This window comes from Gasterosteus aculeatus, chromosome 8, assembly GCF_964276395.1.
Source record: "Gasterosteus aculeatus chromosome 8, fGasAcu3.hap1.1, whole genome shotgun sequence".
In the NCBI taxonomy this organism is placed as follows: Eukaryota; Metazoa; Chordata; class Actinopteri; order Perciformes; family Gasterosteidae; genus Gasterosteus; species Gasterosteus aculeatus.
The window spans coordinates 12,419,509-12,436,591 of record NC_135695.1 but is presented as its reverse complement, the minus strand read 5'-3'; the positions used below and the strand labels follow the sequence as shown (position 1 = coordinate 12,436,591).

The 17,083-nt window shown below is 43.2% G+C and overlaps 3 protein-coding genes and 1 long non-coding RNA gene across 7 annotated transcripts in view; 3 read left to right on the top strand and 1 right to left on the bottom strand.

The window, feature by feature from the left end:
• kank3 (KN motif and ankyrin repeat domains 3) overlaps positions 1-8,737 on the top strand; it is a 20,178-nt gene extending 11,441 nt beyond the window's left edge. For all 4 annotated transcript variants that reach the window (XM_040184395.2, XM_040184394.2, XM_040184398.2 and 1 more), the window contains exons 3-11: positions 36-1,823; positions 2,123-2,231; positions 2,440-2,670; positions 2,891-2,981; positions 3,813-4,032; positions 4,295-4,437; positions 5,975-6,175; positions 7,554-7,652; positions 8,028-8,737. In XM_040184395.2, coding sequence (XP_040040329.2) covers positions 36-1,823; positions 2,123-2,231; positions 2,440-2,670; positions 2,891-2,981; positions 3,813-4,032; positions 4,295-4,437; positions 5,975-6,175; positions 7,554-7,652; positions 8,028-8,090 — 2,945 coding nt within the window. In that variant the 3' untranslated portion in view covers positions 8,091-8,737. The remainder of the gene's footprint in view (positions 1-35; positions 1,824-2,122; positions 2,232-2,439; positions 2,671-2,890; positions 2,982-3,812; positions 4,033-4,294; positions 4,438-5,974; positions 6,176-7,553; positions 7,653-8,027) is intronic.
• LOC144411442 (uncharacterized) overlaps positions 1-17,083 on the bottom strand; it is a 24,515-nt gene that overhangs the window by 2,944 nt on the left and 4,488 nt on the right. The window lies entirely within an intron of this gene.
• On the top strand, positions 11,584-13,858 carry LOC120823923 (GTP cyclohydrolase 1 2). The gene is made up of 6 exons (XM_040184399.2): positions 11,584-11,966; positions 12,255-12,364; positions 12,489-12,544; positions 12,658-12,689; positions 12,798-12,882; positions 13,108-13,858. The coding sequence occupies exons 1-6, from the start codon at positions 11,705-11,707 to the stop codon at positions 13,235-13,237; spliced, it is 675 nt and encodes a 224-aa protein (XP_040040333.1). The 5' UTR covers positions 11,584-11,704; the 3' UTR covers positions 13,238-13,858.
• Positions 15,035-17,083, top strand: part of LOC120823475 (phosphatidylinositol 3-kinase regulatory subunit gamma) — a 15,699-nt gene continuing 13,650 nt past the window's right edge. Inside the window, exon 1 of the mRNA XM_040183471.2 lies at positions 15,035-15,565. The gene's annotated coding sequence lies outside the window, so the exon portion shown is untranslated. The remainder of the gene's footprint in view (positions 15,566-17,083) is intronic.

Here is a 17,083-nt window from a genome sequence, read left to right as displayed (position 1 = left end):
ATGGTGACATATGGTGACATGCCTTCTTCTTTCAGATCTTGGCTCTCCATTCATCTACTCCGCTCAGGAGGACGCTGACCAGTCCGGCTCCTACTCCGTCCAGACTCCGTATGGTTTCCAGCTGGATCTGGACTTCCTCAAGTATGTAGAAGAGATAGAGAGTGGGCACAACCTCCGTCGGGCCCCCCTTGGCTCCCGCCGCTCAGGCCGAGGGGCCAGACTCTCCCAGAGAGGTGCGGGGGGTCGTGCCAGTGGCTGGACGTCCACAGAGTCTCTGGCGTCTCCGGCCAGCGAGGACGGCAGAGCTCCGCCGCCGCCGCCGCCACGCAACCGCCTCGGGTCGGCGCCCTGCGAGGGGCTCCGTCTGTCCCCCGTGACCCTCCTCGGCGTTCCTCCCCTGTCCGCCGGAGCCAAAGTGCCACCTCCTCCGCCGCAGCGCAACCCCAGAGTGGAACGCACCCTCCTGGAAACCAGCCGGCGGCTACAGCACGAACAAACCCACCAGCACCAGAACGGGGGTCGCTTCCAGCTCGCCGATCCTCCCAAAGCGCTGGCGAGCTCGCAATCCACTCAGCCCGTGCAGAGCGGATGGACCAAACCCAGTCCTCAGACCTCCGGGCGCAGCACTCCGGCTGTTGGCAGCACAATGACTCCGATCCCACCCAGCCAGCTGCAGACGGTTAGGGAGCAGATGGCCACGGCCTTGAAGCAGCTGAAGGAGATGGAGGAGCGGGTGAAGGGCGTCCCCGCGCTGGAGAACGAGGTGGCCAAGCTGCGGGCAGAGAAAGACGCGCTGCTGTTGGCCCTGCAGGAGAAGAAGGAAGCCAGGGAGGTGACCCAGCTGAAGCAGAAGTCCACAGAGTCCTTCACCCAAACCGCCGAGGTTCTTCAAACTGACCCCACCACGCGCGGCCAACCGACGACACCGGTTTCACCTGGACTTAAAGGCCTCGGAAAATCTGGTGAGCTGAAAAGGCTGACTGAAAGGTTCGAGGGGAATCAAGGGAAAGCTGCAGAACCTTCATCAAAAGTTCCAGTTAAACCTCAAGGAAAAGTGTCCGTTGAGAAGAAATCAGTGGCTGTTGGGGGGGACGCGCCGATGGACTCTGTTGTTTTCTACTACAGGCAGGGTGTGAAAGACGCCTCTGAGGGCACGCAGGTCAAAGTTTGCGATAAAGGCTCCGGAATGGACGCTCCTCTGGTTCAGGAGGAGGGCGTGCAGGTCAGTGCGGAGACAGCAGAGGCGGAGGTTTGGGTCATAGAGTCCCTACTTGGTCTGACCGGCGAAGCGCAGCGCGAGATTGATACTTTACAGGACACCATTAAATTCCAACAGGAGTCCATTGTGGCTCTGGAGGTCCGACTGAGTGTGGCCGACACAGACATGGGAATCCTTAAAGTCCAGATGGAGGAGAAAACCTCTAAAGTCACATTGGAGAAGGGTGTTCTCGCTAAACCAGACGTGATGAATGCCCAGGTAGGGACGCGGACCGCCGGGTTGAAACACGTCGCGGTCTCGTGCCGCCCTGAGGCGAGCGATGCTTGCGTGGGTGAGAACTGCACAGCAGAGAAGATCGAACAATTCACCCAGACTGACGCTGCGGCGACGGCAGCAGAGCCAGAACCCGTTGCGGTGGTCAGCACCGGGTGCCAATCGGAGAGCGTGTTTGAGGAAAAGATGGAGGCCCATAAGGTTGCGGTTCTCAAGAAGAGACAGATGACCATTGCTGAATACAAAGTCTCGCCAGAGGAAGAGGTGGTCAGTATGGCTGAGAAGCAAGAGGGCGACCAGGGAGAGAAGACGTCAGCCAACGCCAAAACAGGTGACAGCGTCAATGTGGGGTTCAACTTCATACAGGTCTTTTTTTTTTTTAATTCACAAAATGCATCAAATGTAAAATTATTTCTGTCTCATTGGGGCAAAAGTATAACGCATCATTAGAAAGCATGGCAGTGGGTGGAAGAACATTATTTAATATTAACAGTTGGAGTGGCTTAAGTCACAAATTACATTTTTCTTCTTATAATTAGTACCCTAAGAAATATAAAAATTAGGTTTTCTAAATAGACGGCTCAGTGGTCCAACAATGGACTGAAAATATCCTCTCATTTTTTTGGTCAGCTTCCATAATGGCAGCAGGAATGCTGAAGTCCATCATGAAGAGGAAGGACGGGAATAACTCTGGCGAGAAGAAGAAGAGCCTGCAGTTTGTTGGCATTCTGAATGGAGGGTGTGTAACATAAAACTTTGTTTTATATTATAACCACAGTAAAAATACAATAAGAGCAGCAGGTGGTGAAGAGGTTCATAAGTCCATAAGTTCATAAAGTTATAAGTTTGACGCGCGAGATGCAAAACAACAAAAGTTTCCCCCCCAAAAAAAGCCACCAAAGCTCCTTAAATGAGAAACTACAAATGTCTGTATTTATGTATCACAGGTATGAATCTACATCCAGTGAAGAAGAGGAAGAGGAAGAGGAGGAAGAAGAAGATGGAACGTCTTCTGGAGAAAGTGGAGAAGGCGAGTGCTTGGACAGCACAGAGGAGGACGAGGCGGCTCTGGAGGACGAAACCTCAGAGGAGGAAAGAAACGTCAACCTGGACGAGAGTGACACTGACGAGGAAACACTGAGAGACACAAGTTATTCGTGTGACGCTGTGAAAGAGAAGTATGTCGTTACTCAAAGTACCCGATGCGACATTTTATGTGTCGCCGTAGATTCAGTTGCGGGTTACTGCAGCCAATGTGAATCCTACCTAATCCTGTTGATGACAAACAGCAGGTCTCCTCATTCACACCATGACACTTGTAATAAAGGGGAAGACTATGTACAGAAAGTAGCAAGTTGTTTTGTTTTTCAACTGTAGATCATTCTGTGTTCGTTGCAGATTTGAGCTGAGCTCAAAAATGCGTGAAGCGTGCCTCATTCTGAAGAACCACCTGAAGGACGACATCGCAGCGCTGAACAGTAAGGAAGTGGTGCGTCCCTGCATGCTTCTTCAACCCATTTATCCCCCACTTACACATTTAGCGTAAACACTTCATTTTGGGAATTATCTGATTTTAGTGAAAGTTGGTTGAAGCTGTTTGACTTTTTTTCTTTTGTTTATTGTAAAAGTATATCTTTGCTTCTGGTAAACGATCATTATAGACGCAGTGTGGGTGAGAAACTGAATCATTGTTCAATGCGACTTCCCTTTACATTCCAAACAATGTCTTTGCTAAGTGTTGTTTATACAAAAGTTTCACCAAATAACGAGAATTCTTTTGTGAGAAACTAGTGTTCTCTCAGTGGTGGAAGAAATATTTCAACCTACCAACATGTGTTGACATGTTCTTATTCCTGTTCTCAAAACCTTTACTAGAGTAAAAGTACGAGTAAAAAGTACAGCACATTGTGCTTTAATTACCAACAGTTTGTAAAGGATCACTACGATCTTAACTGATGATAAAACATTATTTGATTTATACTTTAATTTTAATCTGACTATGAAAAAAATCAACTAAAGTTTGTTATTCGCCTCTGACATGTAGAAGTATGCATCGGATTGAATTCCATCCATCCGTTTTCAACCGCTTATCCAGGGTCGGGTCGCGGGGGCAACAGCTCCAGTAGGGGACCCCAAACTTCCACATCTACCAGCTCCGACTGCGGGATTGAATTAAAATAACCAAATACTGAACTTTCACTTCAACATGGTACTTGACTAAATGTATTGAGGTACTTAAACACAGCTTTCCACCTCCAGCTGCAGTGTCTGTGTGAGTGTAAATTGCAGATAATATATTCCTTCAATCTGTCACCCGAAGCTCTCCAGCACCCACACCGTCCAGCTCGAGTGGTTCCGTATCTCCAGTGCCAAGATGGCTCAATCTCCGCGGGTGTCTGACTATCTGATGGCGTTCTCCGAGGTGTCGTCGGCGCTGCTGGAGCACGTGGTCAACATGACCGACGGCAACGGCAACACCGCTCTGCACTACAGCGTCTCCCACTCCAACTTCAGCGTGGTGGGACTGCTGCTCGACACAGGTCAGGGACCCCCCGGAGACAATGCCCACCATACCAATGCATCCAGTAAATAATCCAACCAATTATTAGATGTGAAGGAAGGACATTTTCCCATTGTTGGCCTATTTAATTTCTATCACGTTTATAAACGGTCCCATTTCTCTGCTTAAGACCTTGAAAGTTGTGTGTACGCCTCATAAAACCAAACGGATTGTAAAGTGTCTACTAGTCTGCACCGACACGCAAGCGGTTCTGTGCTTAAAACAGCCTGCGCTCGCTGCAGGTCTGTGCCGTGTGGACAAGCAGAACAAGGCGGGCTACACGGCCATCATGCTGGCCGCTCTCTCCACTGTGAAGGAGGAGAAGGACATGGCTGTGGTCAAGAGGCTCTTCAGTCAGGGCAATGTCAACGCCAAGGCCAGCCAGGCAAGTCCTCATCTCACGCACGCACGCACGCACGCACGTTGCTGGAAGACTTTTAAGGTTCAGTTCTGCTTGTAAAAAAAGTGTCACCTGACAAGGTGTGCAAGACCGACGTGTGTGTGTGCAAAAAGCAAAAGCACTGAGACTGTACAGTCAAATAAGAACCAGGGTAAAAGAAGCATATATTTGCTATATTACTACCATTACTTTTAATAGATTCAAGTTTTCATAGAATTCCTTTTGTTCAAACTGTTTTAAAGTGTGTGACATTCAAGCCCTCAAAATAGTATTGCAACAACAGAGACACAACGAACAGTCAACAAAGTTTGATGGGACTCATAAGTCCCATCAAACTTTAAGTTAAGTTTAATAAGGCAAAATACAAACCAGCTTTTGAATGAATATCTATGGGATTCTCTCGTTGGTTTGAGTGAAGGTAAATAGAACTTAGGGATAAAAGCCGCCTTTGTTCCCTGTTTACTTCAATGGGGGAAAGTGTTAAAAGAGCCTCCCTGTGTTGTAAAGAAGTTCTGTATTCAGTCAGATGAGTAATTGGATGCAGGTTCGACCACATTAGAGAAATGTGTTGACAATCTGTTTATCTCTTTGCTTTATTTGATCAGGTTGCATGTATTTGTGTTTGAACGCAGCACATGACCGGCTCTCACACTGCCAAGTCACAGGACTCTGGATTTATAGCCAGTGATGCTATAAATGCAATTACTGGCACTGGTTGTTGTGGCCGTGGGGGGAAAAACAAAAGGCGTACACAGCAATGTTTTAGTTTGCGCCCTGTTGCATAAAACCACTTTGGCCGAGGTTGCACTAAAATCTTCTGAAATTCTTGTTTTAAGCCTTTTTTATGTTTCTCTACAGCTACTTTTACATTGCAAGAAGGTAATGGGCAACAATTTCCCCCAGAAAACCTAAAGGGACCCACAGCAGTCTCTGAATAGTTGAACAAAAGCAAGAGTTCAAGAGGAGATACCAAGACGCATTTTTCATTTGTTGAAAACCAATATACACTTTGAGCGACGCAAAGCCAGATTTTAATGTTATTTATTATACATTACAGGTAGGCTAACAATAAAGCCTTATGACTTTGACACAGAGACTAACTTAACGCCACTCTTTGAAACCTGTTTGCACGAACTATGTGAGTAGCGTGAATAAATGAGAATAGCTAACACTGCTCCCTTTTTACATGATTAGTTAACCATTACTTGGTGTGGTTCTTTGTGGAGAAACAAAAAAGATCTGTCAATTACATCAAACAGTTGACTAGAAATCGCTTCTCTTTGAATTAAGTTCACATTAGAGTGAAGAATGGTGGAAACAACAATTTCCTCATTCATATCGTCTCCGATAGTAAAACATAATAAAATATCAGTGAGTCGGTGTTGGTTTGGCTTTATTATTTTTTTGCGATATTTCTTAAGCTGTAAATGGTGTAATTCTTTCAATCACAATAAATAAATAACAATAGCTCCACAAAACGCTATCTGTCTTGGGGAGAAATGACACCCTCTACCTGTTGCAGGCGGGCCAGACGGCGCTGATGCTGGCGGTCAGCCACGGTCGGCAGGAGATGGTGCGGGCGCTGCTGGAGTGCGGCGCTGACGTGAACGTGCAGGACGACGAGGGGTCCACGGCGCTGATGTGTGCCAGCGAACACGGCCGCGCCGAGATTGTCAAGCTGCTCCTGGAGCAGCCTGGATGCGACATTTCCATCGTCGATAACGTAAGGCATTTGCCCTCGTCGAGGAAACCGCTCAGTGGCTTGATCTGAACTTACGGGCGAGGCCGACTGTTGGTTCCATCGTTGCTGAAACCATCGGCGTCTCGTCTGGGTTTCAGCTTAATCTGTTCTCAGGAAACGGTTCCTTGTGGGGAAAACGGTCTCTGCCGTTTCCTTCTTGCATCTTTTTTCTCCCGCTCTACTTTTTCTTCATCAAAAAGACGGGCTGAGAGCTGAAGAGATCAGATTAATTTTGACTCCATCTGGTTACAAGCAGTGAGCAGAGTTGTTTACTGGAAACAGTCAAAGGCCCCTGAGGGATGAATTAAAAACCCACAACTCCTCCATTAACAAGCGTAGTTTTCAGACACAATGGCCTGCAGACTTGTACACGTTCCTCCATCAAATGCCCAGTTTAAATTTTTATTCAATTTTTCATTCCTTTTTTTTTCTCAAATAGCAGAAAAAGGACCAAAACTTCTGTCTATCACATCATCAAGTATCACAGCTGCTAGGGACATTCCTCGCTTAGTTAATCTGCACAGCTGTGTGTTTAAAAGTGATTTCACGTCGGTCCGAAGGCCTGCGGAGGGTCCGGGCAGACTGAAATCTGAGCATTCACATCTGTGCCATGAATGAGTCGACCATTCAGTGACGGGAGCTCCTGGATTGTGTTTCAGTGCAGCATAGCTGGACCGAGAGGTGGACTGGGGGAGGAAAAACATTTGGAAAAGCCCCCACCTCCACTGTACTGTGAACACACAAACAACAGCATGACAAGCCACTACTATGAGAAACAGAAGAGTTGTTTTGTACAAACTCCGTCCATTTTAACTAGAGGTCTAAGCGTACTCGGCTTTTGGTTCAGTGTTCCAATAGTTAATGAGTCCATTAATTCATGTTGAACTGTCTGAATGGGTCTTGTCAGCTCGATCATGCTGGTTAGGTTAGTGAGGGTGAGTCTCCCTTACGTTTCCCAGCATGTCGTTAGTCAACGCAAATTGGAACCGTTGAAACTTTTGTGAAACGGGTGAAATACATTTGAAAAAAAACTGAGACAAATAGACGCAACGGCTTCGATGCTTCTTTTACGCTACTCAATAATGTTTGTCTCAAATAAATAGGTACAAGCTCCCCGTAGTCACGTTCCCTACCTCATATCAATATTTGTTATTTAAAAAAGCGAGCTGATAATTGGCTGATATTTGATAAAAACATGAACAACTATTTACTTAAGGATCCCTTTTATAAAAAGATGTTCTGAGCAGGACATCTCACAGAGGGGAAAACCCTTTTCTGCCGTGACCAGCTGTTACATTCTCTATTGTATCATGTTTTTAAGGGTCAACAAATTCCCTTTTACTCTCTCTGCTGTCTGCAGGACGGCAGCAACGCTCTGTCCATCGCGCTGGAGGCGTCTCACAACGACACGGCTGTGCTGCTCTACGCCCACATGAACTATGCGAGGACACCGCCTGTGGTGAGCGAGAGATGGGGCAGTCGACCGCTTAGAACTCTGTTGTGCACAGAGTTCCAAATAGGATTTTGAGTGGAGGGCTAACTTTTTAGCTGGCAGGTCAGCTTTTTTTTATTAAGTGAGGTTAAGGTTAAAAAGCCCCCCAACTTGCACCATGCCGGGAAAATGTAAGCCGGCTGAAGTCTGTGCAGTGTCTGCAGCACTGATTGAAGAGGCACTGCTGCCCTCTATCGGTGCTACAAAACGTACAATGAAAATACAGTTAACGTTTAAATGATTATGAATAAAGGAGCCTTTCCGTCAACATGTAACGCTCCCATGAACTATTCATAAAATATAATCTCTTCCAGAATAATTATTTGATGTGTGGTCTTTCAGGGGAGTCCAACAGTCCAGCCAAGAAGCCCCACCAGCTCCCACAAGTCGTGGCCTTCAGACTGATCCCGGCTGCCGATGTAGACTAGTGACCAGCAAACATAACTGGATCTGAGCTGTGAAAAGCTCCACTGGAATTTACTAAAACATACATGTATTTATATATTGCCATATGTCCTGCATTTTATTATATATTATTGTTAATATGAAAATATTATTTTTCCATAAAAGTTGTTAATGGTTATATAGTATACTTGACTAATAAGAGCTCTTTGCATATCTACATGAGATCTCAAACTCTTGTTATATTAATTATTTGCACTCCACTAATATATTTTCAGTTTAGAGCGACACACACCGGTAGGATACGATGCACATAAGAAAAATGTAATTCAATCTTAATTTTCCATGTAAGTCGACACACTGACATTATACAATATACATCGAAATGCATCACTGTCTTACAAGTGAAATGCCAACGCTCCAGAAACTGGAAACCGGGTATCCTGGCTGATCGACCGGAGTTCAGCCTGTACGTCACATGACCCAACGACACAGCCGGTGTGTGTCGGCTCTTTCCTGTCCTGCCTCGGTTAACTGGTCTGTGAGCCTCTCCACCGTCATAGTCTGCACTAACTGTCTGTACATTTAGTGTTCATATACATACACAAATCTATCAAAACCATGTCTGAAATAAACATATTTACATAAAAGTTGATGGAGATCAGTTGTCTTGGTAACATGTTTTCAATGATTACTGTTTGGAACAACAAAGGAATCTTAAACAGTGAAATGATTTAATTAGTTTGAACTTGCCACGTTTTTGTACCAGCACTTGCGATTTAAACTCTGATTAGCAAGCTAACGTGTAGGTATGCTGTGTTGTGTTCCCTTATTGTGAATTAATCTCAATGTGACCTTCCTACCAGCACTGAACCAAGGGACACAAACCGTATTAAACTGGTTCAGAACGTAGTGTGCTGGTCTTCTCGCTATAATGGCCCCCATGAGGGTGTCTGGTGACAGTCACAAGGGGTCTCCGGGTTAAAGCCCTCTGGAATATCATTAGAGATACTCTGTAACATCTCAGTACCACATTGAAGATCTACGTAAGTCCAGATAAGTGTCGGTCAAACCTCCAGTCCTCTGCTCTCCTGTCTAATGTCCTCCTGACTAGTTCTGTCTCAGCCAGCAGAAAAGATAAAGAAAAAAGGTTTTGGCCAATGCTGCAAGATAATTTGTGAAATTCTTATAGTTGCAAATATTCTTAAAACTGATTGACATCTGCTATTAGATTTATTTTCATCTGTTTGCAGAAACCGCAAAACATCCCTGTGAGGAAACGTTAGAGGAGCCCAACAGAGACGACTGGAATCAGAAGGAAAATATGAACTCCTGTTATGTTTGTCCTGAGCAACTGGGGAAATGGCAAAGAGTGAAGTCACAAAAAGGGTGTTTTTTGCATTAACGGGAGACTGAACTAGCTCCATATCTAGACAAAAGGTTCTGGTCGTCCTTCAACCACTCCTGCTCCTGTCAAAGTGTCCTTGAGCACAACGACACCGCTGTGTTACAAGATGTCACATCTCAAAATGTCTGACATCTGGAACCTCTGATAAATATATGCTGTGTCATACGGATCTATACGTACACTGTACTGCACAAATTGTGTAATGTTTTATTAGGTTTTCCACTTCATCTCCACCTGTCCAAGTTAGGTATGGTGTGGAAAACGCATGCAGTTCTTATTGAATTCCTGTGTCTCTGAGTCACAGCTGCAAAAACCTTTTTGTTTTTGCGAAGGTGACGCACTCGGAATGACGAAGAACTACAGTTTTATTTTCAGCCTTTGTAACTGCAGTGCAATGCTGCTTCAAATGCCCTTGGTCTTGTCACAAAATGATTGACTGACGGACCTAACAAGCAATATTGACACTTTTGAGTTTATTTATCTTACATTGAAAGATTGCGGGTACATGCAGGTTTGATCGGTTTTCTCAATCTCAACAGCATGCATCTTAAGTGCACTTAATAAAACACGGAGGCCCAATTTCCATTTAACAATTGTCATGCTATTTATTTTATAGTTAGCAAATAATGATGCTTGCTTATCAATAATTCTGGCAATTATCTGCCAACACAATTGCCTCTAAATAAAGAAAAGGGCAACAAAATATTCATGCCTTGCAGGGCATGACAAATTGATTGACACATTCATACGTATGGCAGCATATGACCATCAGTAAGCTGAACCTGACATCAGTCATGCCTTTAATACACTTCTGTCTCACATTCAAAGAGAAGTGTCAAACAAAGCATTCCTCATTAGACCCACTCGGTATTAATTAATGCACGAGGCCATGTGAAGGCGAGAAGTCAAAAGGTACCAGGATCAATATTCTAACACCGGCGAGCATGACGAGTGTAATTGTGACATCAAGGCACAACCGTTCTGAGAAGCTTCTTTAATAAGGGTTCCATAAGGAAACCGGGGCATGACATTTTAAAGAGGATAGAAATTGTAAAACTAAAGTAGCCGCTCAGTTCATGCTCATTAAATGCGTTTGGTTGAGGTCCTGTTTAATGCGCCGGGTGCATCTTGAGGTCCATCGAGATACAAGCATTCCTCTGGACCACAAGACAGTCAGCAGGGTTAAGGTCGGTCTTGTGTTTCTTTAAAATGTATGACATGGAGAGTGAACCCGGGGCTTTTTATGATTTAGTAAATCACACGGCGTGATTAGGAGGAAGACAGAGCTCTGCACCTTCGCACGTAATCATGATAGGAACAATAATTTCCTACTTACACATCATTTCAAGTAAAAGTATCTGAGTTTCCCAGGGTCTGTTATTATTTATTCATAGGTTTTAGGTTTTTTGGAATTTCAATGGTGTTTGAGGTTTTTTTTTAAATTTGAGAGTAAAACGGGCAACATGCCGAACACAAAACCATTAAAATGTGTTCAAATAAGAAGGCCAAAGGGATCTTTTCTGACACGCCGAAAAGACACGATACAACAAATAAGTGTGAGTTGAGTGAGCTAATGTGTTTCTAAGAGGGAAGGGAATTAAGACACAGTTTCTCATCTCCTGATTTTCTATTTCTTTATCCATTCATTTTATTTTACATTACATTCGTTAAGAATTGGGACGTAGATAAATGCTGAGTGGGACATTTGCCAGTTGGCCATTATTCGTTTCCATCCTCATTTCTGAGCTATTATGGGAATTTATAGCCACCACTTGTGTGCAATGGTTAATCCCGCATAGTCCAGGACAATACATCAGCCATCTGCTGAATCTTATTCAACTTCATTTCACTGCTTGCGAACGAGTGGACGTTGTTCCAAGTCACATCCTCTGTGACCTCAAATCAAAGCATGTGATTGTAACTTCAGCTTAAATCACAGGATCAGTTAAATGCTGTTCCAATGCATTTAATTCAAGGAAATAGGAAATTGATTTTTGTGGCAATCTATTCCTCGTCGGTGAGGTTAAGCCCACCCACTCAAATTGACAATTTTTCACATATAATGATTTTCTGCACGGGGTCTTGAGGCTCAAGTGACGTCCTCACATCAGGGTATAAAAACAAGGGTCACACAACAATCCGTGTACTACTTTGCCTATTTCCTTGTGTGTTTCAGTATCCTACACTGAAACTACAGTTAGCGGCCATCATGGAGTGTCGACATGCTCCAGAGGTGAACGGAGGAGTTGACAGGAATCTGACCGTGTGCAAACATTATAGTTTGTGCAAAGAAAAGAAGGAGACCAAGGACAATGTAGAAGCAAAAGAGGTGTCTAAGGTAGAGACGGCTTACAGCAGCATACTGAGTGAGCTTGGAGAGGATGTGGACCGGGAGGGACTTCTACGTACACCACTGCGTGCAGCCAAAGCCATGCAGTTCCTCACCAAAGGCTACAAGGAAACAACTCAGGGCAAGGACGCATTTCTTTTCTTTATCTTGTTGAATGCTGAACTTTCCGGAGTGTTGATTTAAAATCTCAACACTTGAGAATGTAGAGACTTTCGACTTTTCATTTTGAAGGGAATAATAAGGATATGTTGATAACGTCTTGGTCGATTTATGAAAGATCAAACGTTCATGAAGATCCAAAGTTATGTTTTTCTTAGATAAATGCTGAGTTCTAACTGATGAATGAATTCTGAATGAACCTGTTGCTCCTGTATGGACACTGAATACAAAGCTAACATCTGATCCACAGATGTGTTGAATGATGCGATCTTTGACGAAAACCACGAAGAGATTGTGATCGTCAAGGATATCGAGTTGTTCTCGCTTTGTGAACATCACCTGGTGCCCTTTTTTGGCAAGGTAACTATTCAGTGTCCTCAAAACAAATTCAAATGTATGTTCCTGATGGTACGTGTATATTTGAGGGTTGATGTATTTTGCATATCTTATACAGAGACATTACTTTATTTATTCCATATTCCAGGCTCACATCGCGTACCTCCCAAACAAGAAAGTGGTGGGCCTTAGTAAGCTTGCTAGGTGGGTGACACAAACACACACACACACACACACACACACACACACACACACACACACACACACACACACACACACACAAAGTAACCTACCTGTTATACTCTTCTTTTTTACAGAATTGTTGAGATCTACAGCAGGCGGCTTCAAGGTCAAAACTGAATGCAGTGATACTGTACACACACACATCTGCTTTTGTAATGTTATTCATCTCTTTTCACATGTGTGTGTGACATCTGATGTGTTACTTTCTCCACAGTTCAGGAGCGTCTAACCAAACAGATTGCTTCTGCCATCTCTGAGGCGTTGGAGCCTGCTGGAGTAGCCGTGGTGATTGAGGCTGCGTGAGTGTTCAGCTTTTGTCGCATCCATATTGTAATTTGATGTTTTGGTCAATCCAATAGGGGTATCTTGATTTCTCATCGTTCTTTGATATTGTTTGATGCAGGCGCTAGATATAGATATCAAATATATAAAAAGATACCAAAACAATGGTGAAACTAAGATCACCCGCCTTAAGACTCCTCAATTCTCATCTATGATACAACACCTTCGTTTGTGTATTCCAGCCACATGTGCATGGTGATGAGAGGCGTGCAGAAGATAAACGCCAGCACTGTTACAAGTGTCATGCTGGGAAAATTCCATGACGATCCGACAACCAGGAAGGAGTTCCTTAACCTCACAATGAGGAAGTGAACGATGCTTCATCAGTGGATAAAAGTTCAGATGGGGCCTGAGGATGAAGTCTAAAGTGCTGCTCCACCTCTATTCTTATTCAGAACACACAGTATTCAAACTAGTTGTCAAATACAGTTACACATTTAGATAAATGGTGCAGTTATGATACCTCACATCTCTGCCAGTTTTACTTTGAGTGAATTGGTCTTTCGAAGCGTTAAGGGCGACCCTGCTCAAATTAATATTTGTGTATTTACTTATCCTGTTTGACTGTCACATATAAACAGCGCTGTCACAATCATGAATTTTATTTGACGATAAACTATCAGAAAAAAATTAATGATTTAATTGTCTGCGATTAATTTAAGCCCCACAGCGGTGCTGTTGGGAAAAAATATTCTATATATATATATTCTTTTGGTATCAATTTTTTTGCAATATTCATATTTGTTTACAACTTCCAGAGCACTTGACTAGCATAAAGATATTATATGTTATTCTTTATCTGTCCACCTGTACTGTTATTGTCCTTGTTATTTCTTTTTCTGTGTTAGTTTATTGTAAGAGGAGCACAAATGGAGTGAAATCCATGGTATGTGAAAGCCTATTTGGCCAAATAAAGCCCATTCTGAATCTCTGTATCTGTCTCTCGCTCCATCCAATTAGAAGAGCTTGATGGGAGTGACAACTCAGCCTCACTTCCCCCGGATCTGTCAAACACACTGCTGCACCTGCACCCTGCAGTAGATGCACATTATCGGCACTTCTCCGTCATCAACCCGCTTCGGAAGCAGCAAATATGGTCTCACATGTGCTCAAATAGAAGAGCTTGCCCAAAAGCAGTAAGATCTAGACAGCAAAGCCCATATGATTTTATTTTACTGAGAATGGGACCTCCTGTCCCATAACTCCTATATAACTCCTGTTTACATTTGCGGAAAAAGAGGTAAGTTACTCAGCAGATAAGTATTGATGAATGTGCTGGAAATGCCATTGTCTTAAAATAAGACAATACATGTTATCCATTGTCAGAAGATATAACAATACTGATTAAATGTATGACGGAATATTATTCATAAAATATATAAGAAATGCAAGCTAACAGGTTAAAAAAAGCATATACCAGAAAACAAATGATAGGCAGCACCCTTTTTTTAATCTCTTGCTCAGTTACAATTTGATTCATTTTTAATGCAAGGACCTACTCTATTACAGCAAATAAAAAGAATAAAACCACTTAAATAAGAAGATATTCAATGAACTAAATGCTCTTCAACTTGTCCAGAGAAGAAAAAACACAGCGTAATCACAACACATATCTGCATCTCATAAAACGCAGCACATCAGCAATATCAAGCAGACAAATGGGTTTTCTCCTGGATGTCTGTTTGTAACTGCTCTGCCTGCGATGCCGTGGAGGGAGTTGCGGTGGTCGGTCACCATGTCTGCTGTTTTGTCTACGGTGCCGTAACGTCTTTTTTTTTAACCAGTTACTTCCACACCATTTCTTTCATTATGTTGATCTGTGAAGCGGAACGCAACGCTGGCTGAGTTGAGAGGTCAGGGGCTCCCGCTGCCTAGATACATACAGTCTAATATTAGAACATTTCCTTGATTTGTTAGCAGCATCTCTGCTGACTCCTGAGCACATGGCAACAGGCCGGCCAATAGGATTTCGGGAGACCACTAAGCCTCTCGCTCTGTATAGCAACAGTGACATCCTTCCCTTATTTATTTATATGGGAGTTGTTTTTTTTTTCCCACCGACTCATGTTCATGCTTCTGTCCCCCCACTGTGCATTCACACTGTGCTCTCAAACTGTGAAAAAGAGTTACAGCGCAAAGAGTAGAGCTGCTTTTACCTTTGCCTTTCATTTACCTGCACAAGATCTAAAACCTACAGGCTTTTTACAGGTTTGTTTTTTATATTATTGCATAGGTTTTTTTTTTATACTGCATCACACATATCAGAGGGATTTTTTGGTGTGCATTGCATGCAAAAAGTAAAATTCAAGTGTCATGGAAAAGGAATTTTTATGGAAGAGCATCGTGACGAGCAGAGGAAAATACCCAGAGGAACGGCAGGGTGGGAAAATGTGGCATTCGGAGGGGATGGACAACAACCAAGTGGAGAGGATCTTTAAAAAGATGGAGGAAACAGGAGAGAGGCGGTGCGGGTTGAGAGGAGAGGAGGGGTAGAGGGACATTGGATGGCGTGAGGACCGAGGCCGGTGGTTGGTTTGATCTGAGCCACGTGTGCGTCCTGCTATGTCTCTTCGACCCTTCATGGATGTCGATGAAGCGTCGGCTTCCCCCAGCCGCCCGGTCCCTTCTGTCTTGGCCCAGGTAGGTGCGTGCTGTCCCGTCCTGCTGAGTTTCATCATGACGATTCCTTTTTTTCAGGCTTCTTCGGGAATTTGTCTACACCAGAAGTTGCCATTTTGAAAGTTGTGTGCATGTTTCATCCTTCGCATCGTCATTCCTTCAGCTTCGATACGGGACGATGGAAAGCTCCAAGGCGTGCGGGGAAATATGGCGGATGTAAGCCGTCCCGTTTTCGAGATGCAACACTGATCAATGGCCGAGTGCGAGCGTCGCACATTTGACCGAAAACACGTTCGGAAGACAATCTTCAGCAAAATAAATATGTTCTTCAATTCTTGATGGCTAAATTGTCCGATAAAGTCAGTGACATTTTAAAAAGCGCGTTTCAAAAAGCGACGTACGTAAACTGATTTTTAGGACTCCAACTTCGTTTCTCACTATTATTTTTTTCTCACGGATCGACTAATTTAATAATTATGCAAAAAACATCTACTTTGATTAGCAAATCCTAGTTTGGGACAGCACGTTCTTCTCACTTGAAAACATAAATAGAAGATGTTGATATTGACATCAAAAAAGCTTATCAATGAAACAACCCAATAGACCCAATGTTTTTTTAAGAAAGTATAAAAACATTGGAAGATTTTATACGTTATAGAAATCACAGGACTTTTGATTAGTATCGTGCAGCATCTAAAACAGAATCTGGACACGATGCCACTTTAACACCGTCCACCAAGACTCCATGGCTGCGTAACATTGGAAGTATTTTATGTCGACGCCATTTCCAACGCTTCGAATTTTGATCGGCAAATTTCCATCGATTACAGGTTACAATTGAACACATTCAAAGTAATCTGTATTAACAAAAAGTAAATTATAGTGGTCTCATAATCAGTATTTTTCAAGCTTTTTTGATTCCTATGATAACAAAAAATGGTGCTTAGATTTAGTGAATGAGAAAAGGATTTAGTAACAGAAGTTAAATGACATTACTGTGTTTTTGTTAAATTGGTTGTGAGGTCAGCAACTATAACAATTTCTGTTAAAATATATTGTGATGGGATCCGGTCAATTATGGGATTAAACTATTCTGATCTCGATTAGAAAACATATAGATCACAGTTAAGTTATAATAATTTAAGTCTTGTAGCGCAGATGACACTCCCATCTCTCTCCGCTTGTCTCATTGTCAAGGGTACAGGAGGGTAATAACTGCTGACTAATCCCAGATGCTTCGGAGAGAAAGCAGATTTAGTCACAGTCCCGTGGATTCTTTACAATATAATCATTTAAGCCGGACAATGATGTGTTAACACCTATCAGATAACATATAAATATGCTACGTATTAACATGTATTAACAGCGATGATTCCGTTTTTCTAAACCTGTTTAGCAGGAAGCCCCTAAAGGTAACTCCTTATACCAGCTGTTTACTATTTGCCACAAGTTCCTGTTTAACTGTCCAAAATATCAAATAAGGGACAGATTTGTGACACAAGAGAAGATTATCAAACCCTTATTTGGCTCATGTTTGCA

Excerpts from the sequence above, each read along its gene's own strand:
- LOC120823923 (XM_040184399.2), top strand. The coding sequence starts at position 11,705 with ATGGAGTGTCGACATGCTCCAGAGGTGAACGGAGGAGTTGACAGGAAT. Across the intron at positions 12,545-12,657 it reads GGCCTTAGTAAGCTTGCTAG|AATTGTTGAGATCTACAGCA; the intron begins GTGGGTGACACA and ends TCTTTTTTACAG. Across the intron at positions 12,883-13,107 it reads GCCGTGGTGATTGAGGCTGC|CCACATGTGCATGGTGATGA; the intron begins GTGAGTGTTCAG and ends TGTGTATTCCAG.